The 16,360-nt window shown below is 44.7% G+C and overlaps 1 protein-coding gene across 1 annotated transcript in view; it reads left to right on the top strand.

Moving 5' to 3' along the window:
* The window catches only part of LOC110389348 (maternal embryonic leucine zipper kinase-like), a 35,304-nt gene continuing 19,295 nt past the window's right edge, over window positions 352-16,360 (top strand). The window contains 10 exon segments of the mRNA XM_021379601.1: window positions 352-744; window positions 1,031-1,563; window positions 1,565-1,627; window positions 3,607-3,675; window positions 9,579-9,671; window positions 9,992-10,090; window positions 11,594-11,662; window positions 12,234-12,321; window positions 13,467-13,553; window positions 15,214-15,342. Of these exon segments, the coding sequence (XP_021235276.1) occupies window positions 1,369-1,563; window positions 1,565-1,627; window positions 3,607-3,675; window positions 9,579-9,671; window positions 9,992-10,090; window positions 11,594-11,662; window positions 12,234-12,321; window positions 13,467-13,480 (690 nt within the window). The 5' untranslated portion in view covers window positions 352-744; window positions 1,031-1,368 and the 3' untranslated portion in view covers window positions 13,481-13,553; window positions 15,214-15,342.

A 16,360-nucleotide genomic window follows, 5' to 3' on the forward strand; every position in this document is an offset into this window, starting at 1 on the left:
GCGAACGCTCCGGCAGCGAAATTCAAACGTGAACTGCTGCGCTGGATCGTGCTCTGTGGAGCTGGTGAGTGCTTCTGCTCGCTTTTGGCCCGGTCTGGCGTTGCAGTCCCGAGAGCCATCGGAGCGCAGTTTCGGCATGTGGTGGAGGCTGGGTAGCCCTGAAAAAAAAGCTCGGGGAGCTCCGAGTAGCGCTCCATGTGTCCCCCTGCGGGGAGTAGCGGGACTCGTCTGGGCGGGAGCGGCCCTTCCTCGGGAGCTGGGCGATCTGCAGAGGGGTCTAGCTGTGCTCCGTGAGAGAGCGGCGTGCGGAGTGGGCTCTGTGCTGAGCCGCGGCAGAGGCAAAGCCTTCCTAACAGACAGAGCACTGCTGGGACGCTGCAGCCCTGTAGGGAAAGACTTCTGCTGCTTCCTAAAGCTGTAGCCCAGCCCTGCCGCTGCTCTGTAGCGTGAAGCCCCGAGGGGTGTTCTATATTGTTAGCCTATGTGAAGTCAGCGTCATGCAGTGCGTTTTGTTATTGCTAGGTGAGAGGGGATGCATCTTGGTGAGAAGATGTGTGGTGCTGGAGCTGCCACAAGCGTCCCTTCTGCTTCTAAGAATATGTCCAAAGTAGTACGTGAACACTGCTTGCACTTACTCATTGTAGGTGCTTGGAGGATCTCAAGTTCTTGCAGATTTCAGAATGTCTGGCAGCAACTACGAGGAAATTCTCAAGTACTGTGAATAACACGAAACAATTGGAATGGGTAAGCATAATCTTTGTACAAAAATAGCATGTCTAACAGTCTGTCTCACCACTCTAGAATTTATCTGAGAATAAATTAACTGCTCTTATAAGATCTCTAAGTCGGGTTTCAAGTGTATAAACTTGACACTGAATTTTGAAACTAGTTGGAAACAGAGTATGCTGATCGCCTCTTCCTCTAATTAAAACATTACACACAATGTGTGCTACATATTCTGCTTTCCCTGTAATACTATAGTAGAGAAGTATTTGCACTCAACTTTAAGCATCTGTATTTTGAATTTTAGGTGGTTTTGCGAAGGTAAAACTTGGACAACATCTTCTTACTGGTGAAAAAGTTGCAATAAGAATTGTGGACAAAGTTGCCTTAGGGGTAAGCCAAAAGGTATTTTAATTTGATAATATCATCTGTTGGAGTTGTGGAGTTCTCAAGAACACAGGGTGGTGGTATATGGAAATGCAACCTACTAGTCCCATTGTCTTTTGCAATGCTGTAGAATTGCAATAAGTTTAACAGAGCATTGCAAATCTTGTTCCTTGCTGTTCAGAGGGCAATATTCTCTGGCTGTAAAATGGAGGAAGTTCAACGTTATTACAGCAAATTTAACAAATTAAAGCACAGGGAATGGAAAAACGTCCAGTAGGTGCTGTTCAGTGCTTTCTGTGCTCTCATTGTTACTTATGTTTCTCAAATACATTCCAAATACATTTTCAGATAACTTTACCTTTCTTATTACAGTATTGTCCTGAAGGGGAGCTGTTTGATTGCATTGTTTCCAAGGACCGCCTTTCAGAAGAGGAAGCTCGAGTATTTTTTTTGACAGATAGTTTCAGCAATTGCTTATGTTCACAGTCAGGGTTATGCCCACAGAAACGTCAAACCAGTAAGCCTGAACTGTAGTCAGTCTTTCATAAATAATAATGAATGTCTTTTTATTTTTCCACTGCGAGACAGAGTAAGTTATCCCTTTGTTGTGGTTTAACCTGGCAGGTGGCTAAGCATCACACAGTATTCCACTCCCTCCACTCCTTTCCTGTGGGACGTGGGAGAGAATTGGAGGGGAAGAAAAAAACAACACAAAGTAGAACTCATTGGTTGAGATAAAATTATTTACTGAGATAAAGAAAAAGGATAACAGTTATGAAGAATGCAAAAACAATTGCTCATCACCTACTGATCAATGTCCAATTAGACTCCTAGTAGCGGAAGAGAGCCAGATGAACTCCAGGCCCTTCAAAACAATGTCATATGGTATGGAATATCCCTTTTTCCAGTTTAAGTTAGCTATCCAAATTCTGTTCCCTTTCACTTCCTTGGGCCCTCAGTGGAGAATGGCCTGGACTCTGTACAGCACTGCCTAGCAGCAACTATAAGCATCTGTGTGCTATCTACACTGTTTTTCTTCTAGAACAAAACCGTGATATCACATCAGACACAGAAGAAAACAATTCCATCCCAGCTGAAACTCAGACACCCTTCATTATCTTGTGCTTAGAATTCTTTCACTACAGAAAATGTTAATTATTTTTATTTGATACTACGTTCTGCAGCTGAGCTGGATTTTGTTATCCTTGAAGAAGTATATTCCTCTGAAAGGGAAGTAAACCATCATGCTCCTAGTGGGAGTGGAGCAGAGACACAGATCTGATATGACGGTTGGTTTCACGTTTTTGTTATGCCCTTTGTTGCAGTTTGTATCTAGAGAGAGCCTTTGTGGTGTCAGTCTGTGGTGTAAACTGCTCCAGTTTTGTGCCTCAAGGAATAGTGATCTCTTAAACAAATGGTGGCTATACAGAGGGTATGGGGTGACATACATGCCTCTGGCCCCATCCTATGGATTTTCTGTCACTGAAGACTTTAGGCACAGGTTAGGTACTGGAAGCTACAATTATTTCTCCACTGGGTTAGTTCTGGGTTAGAACTTTGCATTTTTTAAGTTGCTGATATTTCTGAGTAAAACAAATTATTACAGCACAAGCATTTTTTTAGGCATCTTATGAAATCTGTATTCCTAAAGAACCTTCCCCTCTGTAAAATAAAGCATGGTCTATACCTTTTGGAAGGAACTGTCTTCCAGCGGAAAAGCTGATGGATTCATAGGCTTGGACAGTAACTTGGTACAGAGGTGACTTCTAGAGATATGTGCCTGAACCTTCTGCTCTGAGCAGCGTTGAGACCAAGTTTCTCACAGTTTTTTCCACTCTCATCCTCAGCCTCTCCCAGGGATGAGGCTGCATGCTCTCTCTGGACAATCTATTCAGTGCTTGAAAAATGTTTTCCTTATATCCAGTCTGCTGATTCAATGTGTGACTGTTTTCTGTCACTATCCCATCATGACCTGCTGGACAGAGCCTCAGTCTGTCTTCACGCCTTGCATGTAGGTATTTAGAGGCTGCCATGAGGTTCCTCTGCGCTCTGAACAAACATCTTTCTCCCCAGCTTCTCTTCACTGCGTGGGAGCTTCAGCCCCATGCTCAGACTGGAGGCCATCCACAGAACTTGCTTCAGCTTGATATCTTTCCTGGCCAAAAACTAGATACAGTATTGTAGATATGGTCCAATGAGTGTGAAGCAGAGGGCTATGGTGACTTGTCCTGGTCTGGTTGTGCTGCTTTTTAATGCAGCCCATTATATTGTTGTACTTCTTTTCTGTCAGAACACGCTGCTGGCCTGGGTTCAGCTTGTGGTCTGTCGCCACCTGTCTTAGTCCCCAGGCCCTTTCCAGCAGATACAAACTAGTATTTCCCACCTGAGCTTTTAGTAGACTGCAAGCCAGTGACCGCAACAGAAATAACAGAAGAGAAAATATGTTTCCTTGGACACTTGTGTGAAAGCATTCCTGACTGCTTTTTTATTCACCAGGAAAATCTGCTGATTGATGAGGAACGTAATTTGAAGCTGATAGACTTTGGACTCTGTGCAAAGCCAAAGGTAAGAGTATCTGTTAAATCAAATATAATGTGCATGCAAGTAATGCATGTTTGACCACAGTATGCAACAGGGACTTGCCTGAACACCCTAAATTCAAGTTGTTTCTGTGATTGACATGCAGTCACATCTTGTTTGAAAGGGCCTTAACTGTGTGAGAATGGTTAACATCTTGCTCAGAAGCACAGTTAGATTCTTTTTTCCACTTAGACTTCCTATTCTCATAGTCTAAGCTGCAGATAATCGTGTAGGTGTACTGCCTTCTGTCTTAAGTGTCAAGGGTCTGTAATAGGAGTATTGGGCTGGTGTGTCATTTTCTCTCCTAAGCAACTGTGTAAATCTTTCTTCAAAAGATCTGTATGTAAGTTGAGATTGTGGATAGAACCAAATGAGTTTTGCAGGTGACATATACAGATCCTGTGGTTGGATATGCTTGAACTGAATTGTTTCTTGATCTTAAAATTGGTTTCTAGGAGCCTTTATTTAACATGCGAGGTGAGCGCTGGTAAGAAAGAATTTAATGGGAAGACTGCCTTACGGATTCAAAGAGAATTATTTATCCTCAAATCATTTTTCCTGGCCAAAGTTAGAGCATCTTGCAGGTTGTTGTCTCAATGGTAAAAAGTCATCTTACTCTGTCCTGTTTAGAACAAAACCTAAGTGAGGTAATAGGATGGACCAGACCAGTTGCAGCTCGTTAAGGTTGCCCTAGATTGTGTTAGTGTCTGCTGGTTTGCCATGGCTGCCCCCTGGCGGAAGGCTATTTCCAGAAAAAATTTGGGGACCCAGACTGAGGTCCCATGCACACATAAAAGGAGGGCTGCCGCCAAGAAAAATGAGGAGACCCAGACAGAAGTCCCACAACAACATGCTACTGCTCAGGTTTTTGGCTGCAGTGAGTGCTTGAGCCTGGCCCTTGCACTGCAGGGCGATGGAGACAGCATGTGTGTCAGATGTGACCAGCTAAATGATTTACTTAACCTGGTGGCTGACCTGAAGGAGGAAGTGGAGAGGCTGTGGAGTATAAGGGAGTGTGAGCAGGAGATTTATCAGTGGTGCCAGTCCCTACCGTCCCTGAGATCTAGGCAGCCAGCTGTGGCCCTGCATGAAGCAGGTCACCCCCTACTGCCTTGCAAACAGGTAACAGGGCAGGCAGACAGTGTTCCTGCTGCAGTGATTCCCCCAGTCCTCTCCCCCACCTAACAATGGTGATGAACACGGGGGCAGGTGGCAATGGCAAAAGGTACCTGCTTGGTGGTGCAGGTGCACCCACCTGGCAATTCCCCTCCATCCCCATCTGCCCCTGCAGAAAACGTACAGCGCTCTGCGGGGACAGCTGGACAGTGGTGGAGATGATGGTTCTTCCCACCTGGAGGTGTCTCCGAAGCCTAGCAGGACTACCCTTAACATTAAAACCTCCTCAGCAAAGAATAAAAGACTGGTCATTGTTGTTGGTGACTCAGTGCTGAAGGGAGCAGAAAACCCAATATGTAGAGCTGACCCTCTACACAGGGAGGCCTGCTACCTCCTGGGAGCCCGGGTTAAAGATGTAAGGAAGAAATTCCCTTCCCTAGTACGGCCCTCAGATAGTTATCGTCTGTTGTTGTTTCAGGTAGGCAGTGATGATATAGGAAGAACTTCCCTTAGAACTATGAAAAAGGACTTCAGAGTCTTAGGACGTCTGGTCAAAGGTTCAGGAGCACAAGTTGTGTTCTCCTGTATCCCTCCAATCATAGGGCATAACGAGGGACTAAACATGGTGTGTCAACAGATTAACATCTGGCTCCGAGCCTGGTGTGCCTGGCAGGGGTTTGGGTTTTTCGACCTCGGCTCGATGTACATGAGACCAGGCCTGCTGGCAACCGAAAGGAGTAGCTTATCCCACTGGTGGAAAGGGGTTTGTCAACGGTTTACGGGCGTTCGGCCCGGTTCTGTGACGAAGGGGACGGGGGATCCACGGGTCCACACCCCGTGAAAAGGGAAAAGGGAAAAAGGGTAAGGAGATGGCCCTGAGAGCAAAGAACAGTGGCAACAATCTGAGGAGAAACAAACTAATTTACTAAATAAAATATCGGAATGCAAAACAACACACTATAATACAATATAATTACAATTGAAGCTGATAAATCCAATACAGAGAGAGAGAATGTCCCAAAATCAAGGTAGGCCTTACTCTACGACCGACGATAAGACGGCTGGAGAGCGAGGTGCTGCCAAGACGAGAGACAGCGGAAAAAGGGGCGAGGTCTCGTGATCTGCAAGTTTTTATACTGCGAGCTTTTATCTTTTCCCTCCAGCTGGAAATGGTAACAGAGGAGCAAAGTACCGTGGGGACTGTAGTAGTCCTTCTCTTCTGAGAACCAGGTATATCCACTACATGATGTTATGATGTGGAATATCAATAACCGAAAATCACAAAACCATGACAGGGTTTTACGATGGGAATTTGGAAGGTTCATTGATAGGGCTTTAAACTAGGTATGAAGGGGGGTGGGGGTGAAACCAGGGTCACTAGTAAGGAGCCTGTATGTAATGAGCCAGTGCTTGTGGGAGGGGCTTGTGCTAGTGGGGGAAGCAGTGGGGGAAAACTTCAGATTTCTTCCGGAAGTTAGAGGGAGGGCCCCTGCAGAAAGGTAGTGTGCCAGAAAGCCCAGCTGAAGTGCCTTTACACTAATGCATGGAGCATGGGAAATAAGCAGGAGGAACTGGAAACCATGATGTGCTTGGAAAATTATGATCTGGTTGCTGTCACGGAAACGTGGTGGGACAAATCCCTCGATTAGAACATTCTGATTGAGGGCTACGGCCTCTTAAGAAGGGATAGACAGGAAGGGAGGAAGAGTCGCCCTCTATGGTAGGAAGTGGATAGATTGTGAAGAGCTGTGCCTGAGAAACAGCCATGACCAGGTTGAGAGCTTATGGGTTAAAATCAGCGATCGGTCCAGTAAAGGAGATCTAGTGGTTGGGGTCTGTTACAGGCCACCTGATCAGGGGGAGCCTGTTGATGAGGCCTTCTTGCTCCAGCTGCAGGAGGTGTCACGTTCGTGGGCTTTTGTCCCGATGGGGGATTTCAACCACCTGGATATCTGCTGGGATGGTGGCACGGCGAGCGGCAGACAATCCAGGAGATTCCTGGAGTCTGTTGAGGATAACTTCCTGGTCCAGGTATTAGACGGACTGACACAAGGCGAAGCCTTACTGCACCTGGTGCTCACCAATGTGGAGGAGAGCATTAGAGGGGTTAAGATTGGAGGCAGCCTGGGCTGTAGTGACCACGCCCTGGTGTAGTTTGTGATCTTGAGGAAGGCGGGCCTGGCAAAAAGCAGAGTCAGGACCCTGACCTTCAGGAGAGCGAAATTTCGGCTGCTCAAGGAACTGCTGGATGGGATCCCCTGGGAAACTGTCCTTAAGGGCATAGGAACAGCACAGAGCTGGCAGCTCTTTAAGGGCACCCTTCTGTGAGCGCAAGAGCACTCCATCCCCCAGCAGAAGAAATTGAGGAGAGGAGGCAGGCAACCGGTATGGCTGAGCAAGGACCTGCAGCTTAAACTGAGGGAAAAGAGAGAAACGTACATGAAGTGGAAGCAGGGTTGTGTAGCCTGGGAGGAATATAGCGCTGTTGTCTGCATGTGTAGAAATAAGATCAGGAAAGCCAAGGGACAGATAAAGCTGAACTTGGTTAGGGGTGTGAAAAATAACAAGCGGTTCTACAGGTACATAGGCAGGAGGAGACAGGCCAAAGAGAGTGTTCCCCCTCTGATAAAAGGTAATGGAGAGCTGGCTTTCTCAGACATGGAAAAAGCTGAGGTACTCGGTCTTCACTGGTGCTCAGACTCCTCATGTCTGCCAGGACCCTGAACCTCAAGGTGTGGGTGAGAGGAGCGGATTCCGTCCCACTGTAACAGTGGAACAAGTCCAAGACCTCCTCATGAAACTGAATGAATGGAAGTCCATGGGGCCAGATGATACCCATCCTAGGGTTCTGAGAGAGATGGCTGATGTGGTTGCCAAGCTGCTCTCCATCATAGTTGAAAAATCGTGGCTGTCTGGTAAAGTCCCCAGTGACTGGAGAAACGGAAACATCACTCCCCTTTTTAAGAAAGGGAGAAAGGATGACCCAGGGAACTACAGGCCGGTGAGCCTCACCTCTGTGCCTGGGAAGGTCATGGAGCAGATCCTCCTAGAAGACATGTCAAGGCACACATGAGACAAAGAGGTGATCCGAGACAGCCAGCATGGCTTCACCAAGGGCAGATCTTGCTGGACAAATGTGGTGGCCTTCTATGATGGAGTGATGGCACTGGTGGATGGGAGAAGGGCAACAGATGTCATCTTTCTTGACTTCTGCAAAGCCTTTGACATTGTCCCTCACCACATCCTTCTCTCCAAATTGGAGAGGTACGGATTTGAAGGATGGAGTGTTTGGTGGATTAAGAACTGGTTGGCTGGTCACAGCCAAAGGGTTGTGATCAATGGTTCTATGTCAGGGTGGAGGCTGGTCACGAGTGGTGTCCCCCAAGGCTCAGACTTGGGACCAGTGCTCTTCAGCATCTTTATCAGTGACACAGATGATGGAATCGAGTGCACCCTCAGCAAGTTTGCAGATGACACCAAGCTGAGTGGTGCAGTTAATACACTGGAGGGAAGGGAAGCCACCCAGAGGGACCTGGACAGGCTGGAGAAGTGGGCTCATGTGAACTGAATGAGGTTTAACAAGGCCAAATGCAGGGTGCTGCACTTGGGCTGGGGAGATCCCAGGTATTTATACAAACTGGGGGAAGAACTCCTCGAGAGCAGCCCTGCAGAGAAGGACTTGGGGGTCCTGGTGGACGAGAAGCTGGACATGAGCCAGCAGTGTGCGCTGGCAGCCCGGAAGGCCACTATGTTCTGGGCTGCATTAAAAGAGGAGTGGCCAGCAGGGAGAGGGAGGTGGTAGTCCCCCTCTACTCGGCTCTTGTGAGGCCCCATCTGGAGTACTGTGTCCAGGCCTGGGGTCCCCAGTACAAGAAAGACGCAGAGCTCTTGGAAAGAGCTCAGAGGAGGGCGACCAAGATGATGAGAGGGCTGGAGCACCTCTCCTATGAAGAAAGGTTGAGGGAACTGGGCTTGTTTAGTTTGGTGAAGAGAAGTCTCTGGGGAGACCTCATTGTGGCCTTCCAATACTTGAAGGGAGTGTTTAAACAGGAGGAGGAACGATTGTTTACGAGAATGGATAGTGACAGGACAAGGGGGAATGATTTTAAATTGATTTTAAACAGAGGAGATGTAGGTAAGATACTAGGAGGAAGTTTTTCACTCAGAGGGTGGTGACACACTGGAACAGGTTGGCCAGGGAGGTCGTGGATGCCCCATCCCTGGAAGCATTCAAGGCCAGGCTGGACGTGGCTCTGGGCAGCCTGGTCTAGTGGTTGGCAACCCTGCACTCAGCATAGGGGTTGAAACTCAATGATCTTTAAGGTCCTTCTCAACCCAGGCCATTCTATGATTCTATGATACTCTGAATGAGGAAGTATTATATCAGTGGTTCTTCATAAAGTTTGTAAAGTTACTGCATTAAATATTTTTCTAAATGACTAGTGAGCCTCAATCCCAATAGCTCTTGCATCACTTCTTTCCAAGTTTCATGTTTGCACAGACAGTTCATCTTATTAGATGATCAGCTGAGGAAAATAATGTATCGTGCTAAGGATGCTAGATAAGTGAGCAGCTTGGGATCTGTACATTTATACAACACTCAGTGTCTTAGACAATATTTGCTTAGTGAGATCACCTATTGAATGAAAGCAAAATATACAATGAATGAAAATATACAAAGCAGAAGAAGCCTCTGAGGCTTCTGAAGTGTCATTACCAGAAGACGTAAACTCCATTAAAGCAAATTGTTCTCTATTTTCTCGTTATTCCAGGGAGGTGTCAGTTACCGCCTGAACACATGCTGTGGAAGCCCAGCTTATGGAGCGCCAGAGCTAATCCAGGGCAAAGCGTATATTGGCTCAGAGGTATGCAGACTGGTTTTAGTTTTTTGATTTTGTGATGGGTTTGATTTCACTTTTGCCAGTGAAATTCTCGTAGATAAAAGGTAGTGCAGCAGCATGATAAGCTAAGATGAGGATACTGGTTTTAGTAGAGCTTTAGTTGAGTGGAAGAACAATTGAGTTAGGGTCGTATGCTTTCTCTGGGACCATAAGGTTTTTTTCCTGAGGGAAAGAGCCAGCTTTTCATGGGTTGTATCTGGGCTTTGGCAATGTTGGACATTACAATCTGTCAGTAAGCCACTTTAGGTGCTTCACGTTTGTAAACTTGTCCTTTTATTTTTTAGGTAGATATTTGGAGCATGGGTGTACTGCTGTATGCTCTGTTGTTTGGCTTTCTTCCTTTTGATGATGACAATGTGATGGCGGTCTACAGGAGGATAACAGTAGGTATCAGTTGTGCTAGAATACACTGAGAAGGGACATAGCTGAGCATGACAAGAGGCCTTGCTTTTCTGATGGCAGAACATGCTGAGCTGTGCTGTGGGTGAAAAGGCCTGTCTGCTGAATCTTGTCCCTCTTTTTGCTGCTTTGTCTACCAACATTTTGCGGACTTAGTTCTACCCTCAGTTGGCCTATGTGGTAGTGTAGCCTGCTCCTATAATAGGACAGCATATCGAGTTTAAGGAGAAGTATTTTCTTGTCAATGGCCTAGATTTTTATATCTAGTCCTTCGACTGGCTGCTCCCTATACTACCTGTAGTAGATATGTAAATACATCATTTGATTTACCAGAAATGAATGTTTTAAATGCCAGCTCTTCTCATGTCTAGGAACAGCAAAGTTCTGCATTTGCTATTAGAATTTCCTCCTCCAGAATGAGGAGGAAATGTAGGACCCAATAGATTGCCTTCATAATTCAGCAGTTGGTTCTGTTTCCTTTCAGGGTACATAACAACCTGAGCTCTCTAGAGCATGGGGTTAGTTAATCAAATGACATGACTTTTTAGTCTGGTATGAACTGTGTTGTACATTGAGACTTTGTTCGTCTGTAAGCATATATTTGCAGGACTGCAGAAAACCCTTTGTTCTGATGATTACACCAAGATGCAGAATGTGGCAAACGATCCAGCTGCTTCAGTTGTTCATTTCCTTAAAATTGTGAATAGTTTTGGACGGAGAGCTTGTAAGCAGAATGGAGCTCTTAAAGCTGTCAAAGATTATTCCTGCACTGTTTAGTCCTAACTGTCTAAAGCGCACAGGAGCTGAGAGCCGCATTGCTTGGACTGGTGGAACTCATTTAAGTGAACTGGGATAAGCAAGTTTTAGAACTTAGTCTGAATGCTGTAAAAAATGGATAATCTCATGGGTATTAAGATACAGGCTTATTACTTCTGCACTGACTTTGTTTTAATTTTATGTGGCTGTGGTCTGAAAATTGCTTGAAATGCAGACATTTAGACATTGTTGTGGAGTAGAATTTCACGTGCTATAGATCCTCAAGTGTCCTGGAATCTAAAACTCGGAATTGTTTTAAGCCTGCTGCTTGAATCTAATCAGGATCATAGTGCCTGTGTGCAGTGTTTCTTTCCCTGTAATGCTCCACATCGCTTAATTTGGGGAATACCTAAGGAAATTGAGCATGTGCCATAACTTTTTTTAGAATAAAGTATTTCTAGTGTGATCTTATGCATTTTGTAGCTCTTGTGAGGAATTTGCCCTCCAGCATTGCCCTCAGCCAAGTAGATGCTAATTTTACCATTAAATTTATTTATGTGATTCTTAAAGCTAAATTTGCATATGCCTGTTCCTACATTTTCAAAGAAAAGAGATGTTAATATCCTACAAATAATTTAACAGTTCCTTTTGAGTGAACTGTTCAAGGTTCATTCTAAATCCTCTTCTGTTTTATTTATTTTATTTTCATTAACTTAATTTTTTTATTGCAGAGAGGAAAATACACTGTTCCAAAATGGCTTTCACCTAGCAGTACACTGCTACTTAACCAACTGCTGCAGGTAAAAGTGCTGCCTCTATTCAAACTGATCTATAAAATGCTGTTGTGTAAGCTCAAAACATGGATGGAATAGTTGGAAAACAGTGAGTGTTTAAACAAGTTAAAATGTTCCACACCTTCGAATCCTTGAAGAAAAGATTAGCATTGCCTTCTGCTGAAGATTAGCATTGCCTTCTGCAGATAATAACATGGTACTAGTTAATGGTTATCGAAACAATTAAAATTTGAATAATTAAACAGACTTCAATTGTTCTTAATTGTGCTGTATAACTAAAAGTGATTTGTAAACAAGAGATGTTCCATAAAGAATGCTGAACATACTAAGTATGCATTAGGGCTACATCTAAGCAGTCTCATAAATGCAAACTGCTCGTGGAACGTTTACTGTAACCATAGGTTCTGTAACTGCTCTTCACAGCTCAGGTGTTTGACCTTCCTTTTGTTGAAGTGATGAAATACTGCTGGTTTCCATTTGTGCTTCTAGGCACCCTGAAGTTCTTAGTAAAAGACAATTTGTCTCTTCAGTACTTCTCAATGATTTAAGTAACAGCTTGAATGTTACTGCCCACTAGGTAGACCCAAAGAAGCGGATTACAGTTAAACACCTGTTAAGTCACCCTTGGCTCATGCAAGGTTATTCTGATGCTATTCAGTGGCAAAGTAAGTACCCAGTAAGTACATTTACTCAGAGAAGCCTAAGTATTTTCTGGAATCTTTTCTGAACCACTGCCATCCTCACAGAATGGGAGTGATAATACATTTCTTCAGAGGCTGGTGACAAGTGGTGTCACTCAGAGGTCTGTCTTGGGGCCAGTGCTCTTCAATGTCTTTATCAGTGACAGAGAGTGGAACTGAGTGCACTTTCAGAAATTTTGTAGACGACCCCATGCTAAGTGGTGCAGTGGATACAACAGGAGATAGGGAGGCCATCCAGAGGGACCTGTACAAGCATGAGAATTAGGCCTGCATGAAGCTAAAGAGATTCAACAAGGCCAAATCCAAGTGATAGGATAAGGACGAATGGTTTTGAACTAAAAGAGGGAAGATTTCAATTAGAGGCTAGGAGGAAAGTCTTTACTCAGAGGGCTATGAGGCCCTGGCACGGGCTGCCAGGAGAAGCTGTGGATGTCCCATCTCTGGTGGTATTCAAGGCCAGGTTGACTGGGGCCCTGGACAGTTTGATCTGGTGAGTGGCAACTTTGCTCTCAACAGGGAGGTTGGAATTTGGTGGTCTCTAACATCCCTTCCAACTCAAGCCATTCTATGATTCTCTGGAATTGTGCTTGTCCTCCTTGTCTCTCCATTGTTTTACACGTGTGAGAGTCTGGGGAAGCAGGGTTGGGGCGGGGGTGGGAATTGGAGGGTGTGGGGAGATTGTTGCTGTAGATTCCAAGAAGTTGCTGTGTATTCGCAGCCAATGCCTGCTATTGGCCACTGGGTGCCACTGTTTCTCTGAAGAACAGCTGTGCTGCACGAGCAACACAGCACACTGCACATGCCACCTAACTGAACATTAAGAAGAGATAAAAGTGTAATTTCTGCCCTAGTAAAAAGTCTCATCTGCTGATAGGCTTTTGTACTTGAATTCAGAACCTGTTGCCACAGAGGACCCAACTGCTGAAGTTGGGTGACTCTTTCTGTTTACTCCCTGCAATATTTCGCCATGACACTATTTAAAATAGAAAATCTGAAATCATGGCTAATCATTGACTTGACTGCTGCATATCAGAACACTGTCATGGTGAGATTTGGCTCTGTGAGATGACTTGAAAGCTGTTGCTTCAATATAGGTCTTGTTCTTGCAGCTGGGACACCTTGATGAAGACTGTGTAGCAGAGCTTTCTGTGTTTCACAACCAGAGCAGAGAGAATATATCAGCATTAATATCAGAGGTAATAAATATATGTCAGTAATTCACTGTCTTTAAGCCCACTACTACAGTAAATAACCTTACCGTATAAACATGAGCTAATGCTAATGCTCAGTAATTCTCAAACATGAAATTTCTCATACCCTTCAGAGCTAAGGTACGCCTGCTGATCTTCATAATCTAGCTGTAGCTAATAACTACATTTCTGAAGTTCACATTTATTTTTTTCTCCTTTAATTGTGTTTCCTAAGCCTTTCTGTTATTTTCTACCATGCTGAAATCCTTATGAATCTCTGGAAGTCCAAATAGACTCAAAACAGAAACTTATGGATGAACAACAGATGTAATATGCTGGCTTAACTCATTGCTTTGAAATGTTTCAATAATAAGTGGAAAATATCAACACATCACTCAGACAATCAAACAAGTTTTTGGGAATTACAATTCACAAACTCTTGAAGAAATGAATCTGTACCAGTAACTTTTGAAAATAAATGAGAAAAGCTAAACTGAGTACTTGTAGAAGTATAGTATAAATGTTAATAATGACATTCCAAGCTGTAGAAGAGATTTAAAACATGGTGCGTACTCTGGCTTTAACCTGAATCTGAAAATTGTCTCTTGAAATTGAATTTTCCTTCTGTTAAATAGAAAGTGGTAGAACTTAGAAGAATTGTTAAGATTTCCACATAACTTTAGTAGGAATAGATGTACAAGTTTTACCTAAGAGAGATCATTTGTGGAGACATTGTTACTTTTCTTCAGGTACAGGAAATGATGAGAACAATCTACCTTCAAGGGGAAGAAGTTCTTCCACATTAGTCTGTGATATTTTCCCAGTCCTTTATCAAAGGACTTCTAATGCCTTATAAGTAATTCAAGCAAATTGAACCACACTGTGAGTCTGTCAAGCATTGTACCTGTGGTCCTCATAGTTGTCAAAAAGCTGCTGAAAACCAAGCTGAACATCGATGCTCCTTGGAGTTGGGCTGAAACATGACCCCCAAAAACGGCAGTCCAGCTGAAATACTGTGTAAACTGAACTAATAGGAGCTTTGCCATTGTATGGGAACTGCTGAGTCATGGCCTGAACCACTGATTGAGCACCTGGAGGAAAGACCCAGTCAGCCATGGGAGCACAGGTGAAAGCAATTCACCTGTGTGACCAGAAGGGCTGGAGCCTGGCTCCCCTCTTAGGCCTCATTGAAGGGCTGACTGCCACTAAGGAAGGATCTCTTTCTGGAGATCCTTTCTTGGTGGAAGCCTTTCCCTGCGAACCCAGAATCTTCTGATACAGGTGAGCAATCTACTTCCCCTCTCTTGTAGCACCTTGCTATCATGCTGGTCCTTCCACCTCTTTTGTAATGCCTTTTCCATCGCGTTGGTCCTTCTGATCGCTGCAACCACTCACTTCAATAGAGAGATTCTGGCACCAGCTTTAGTTTTCACTTTCAGCAGTTGTACTGCACACTAACTTTCAAGCAAAAAACAAGCATAGTCTGCTTCTTTATCTCAAACATGTTGTGTGAATCAGCTGAGGTCTGAAACTACCCTAATGTGATCAGACATAAAGGTTGCACATCAAGGGGAAAATATTGCATGTCTGGAGAAATGTTTAGAACACCTAACTTTCTTTGTACTGACAACTTTTCTGAAGAGATCTAAATACTCTTGTTTTCTAGTGTAATTATGACCAGATGTCAGCAACGTATCTCTTGCTCCAATCCAAGAAGGTTCATGGCAAGCGCATTCACTTAAGTATTCCATCACAAACACGACATGCCAGTACAACACAATCAGCAAGCCCAGGGGTAAGTTTTAAAGTTCAGCACAACATTCTGGTAAAAATGTTTCTGTGTGCTAAAGCTGTGCCTGCGTAAACAGCCTGGTGACTTGGATGCAGGAAAGAAGCGCATCCTCTGCAGGTTTTCTGATGATATTTAATTGGGAAGTGCTGTAGGCTCCCTGGAGGGAGGAGAGGCCTTGCAGAAGAATCTAGATAGATCAGAGCATTAGGCAATCAGCAGTGGCATGGAGTTCAGCAGAGGAAAATGCCAGGTACTGTACCAGCAATAGAATGTGGACAGACAAAGATACAGATTAGGAGACAAGTGTCTGGAGAGCAGCACTTCAGGACAGGGTCTAGAGGCGCTGGTAACAGCAAGTTCAACACGAGACAGTGGTGTGCCCTGGCAGCCAGGAGGAGAATAACAAAGCTCTTAACAGGACTGGAAGGTGTGCGCTCTGAGCAGAGGCTGAGGGCACTTGCATTGTATGGTCTGGAGAAGACCAGGAGATGACCTCTTTGCTTTCTGTAAGTCCCTGAAGAGGGAAGTGCAGAGGAAGGTGCTATCTTCTCCTAGGAATCAATGGCTGGACGAGTAGGAATGGCACAGAGCTGCACCAGGGGAGGTTCGGACCAGACAGTGGGAAACACTTTTTTACTGTGAGTGTGGCCAACTGCTGGAACAGGCTTCCTAGGGAGGTGGTTGCTGCCCCACCAAAACAAATAAAAGCCATACAGAATTGAAATTACAAAAACAATTCAAGATTATTGCCCTTGAAGAAGGATCCAGAACAAAGAAATGCACTTTCACTGTATGTTCCCAGTGCCTCACTTGGCCATGCAGACCAGTAGTGTTACTGACGTTGGAGATCTTTCTGCTCTGGATTGGTTCCTTCATTGTCTCTTGATGGGCTATTTTCTCCAATCTTCAGGACTGTAGGATCTGTCAATTTAGTCTTTCTTACTTCCTTATCTTGCAGCTAGAGTCAGCTCTGTGGCCTTCCTTACTTGCAGCTAGGTAAAAGTGCAGCAGTCTGTGGCCT

The sequence above is a fragment of the Numida meleagris genome, chromosome Z, assembly GCF_002078875.1.
Source record: "Numida meleagris isolate 19003 breed g44 Domestic line chromosome Z, NumMel1.0, whole genome shotgun sequence".
Lineage (NCBI taxonomy): Eukaryota > Metazoa > Chordata > Aves > Galliformes > Numididae > Numida > Numida meleagris.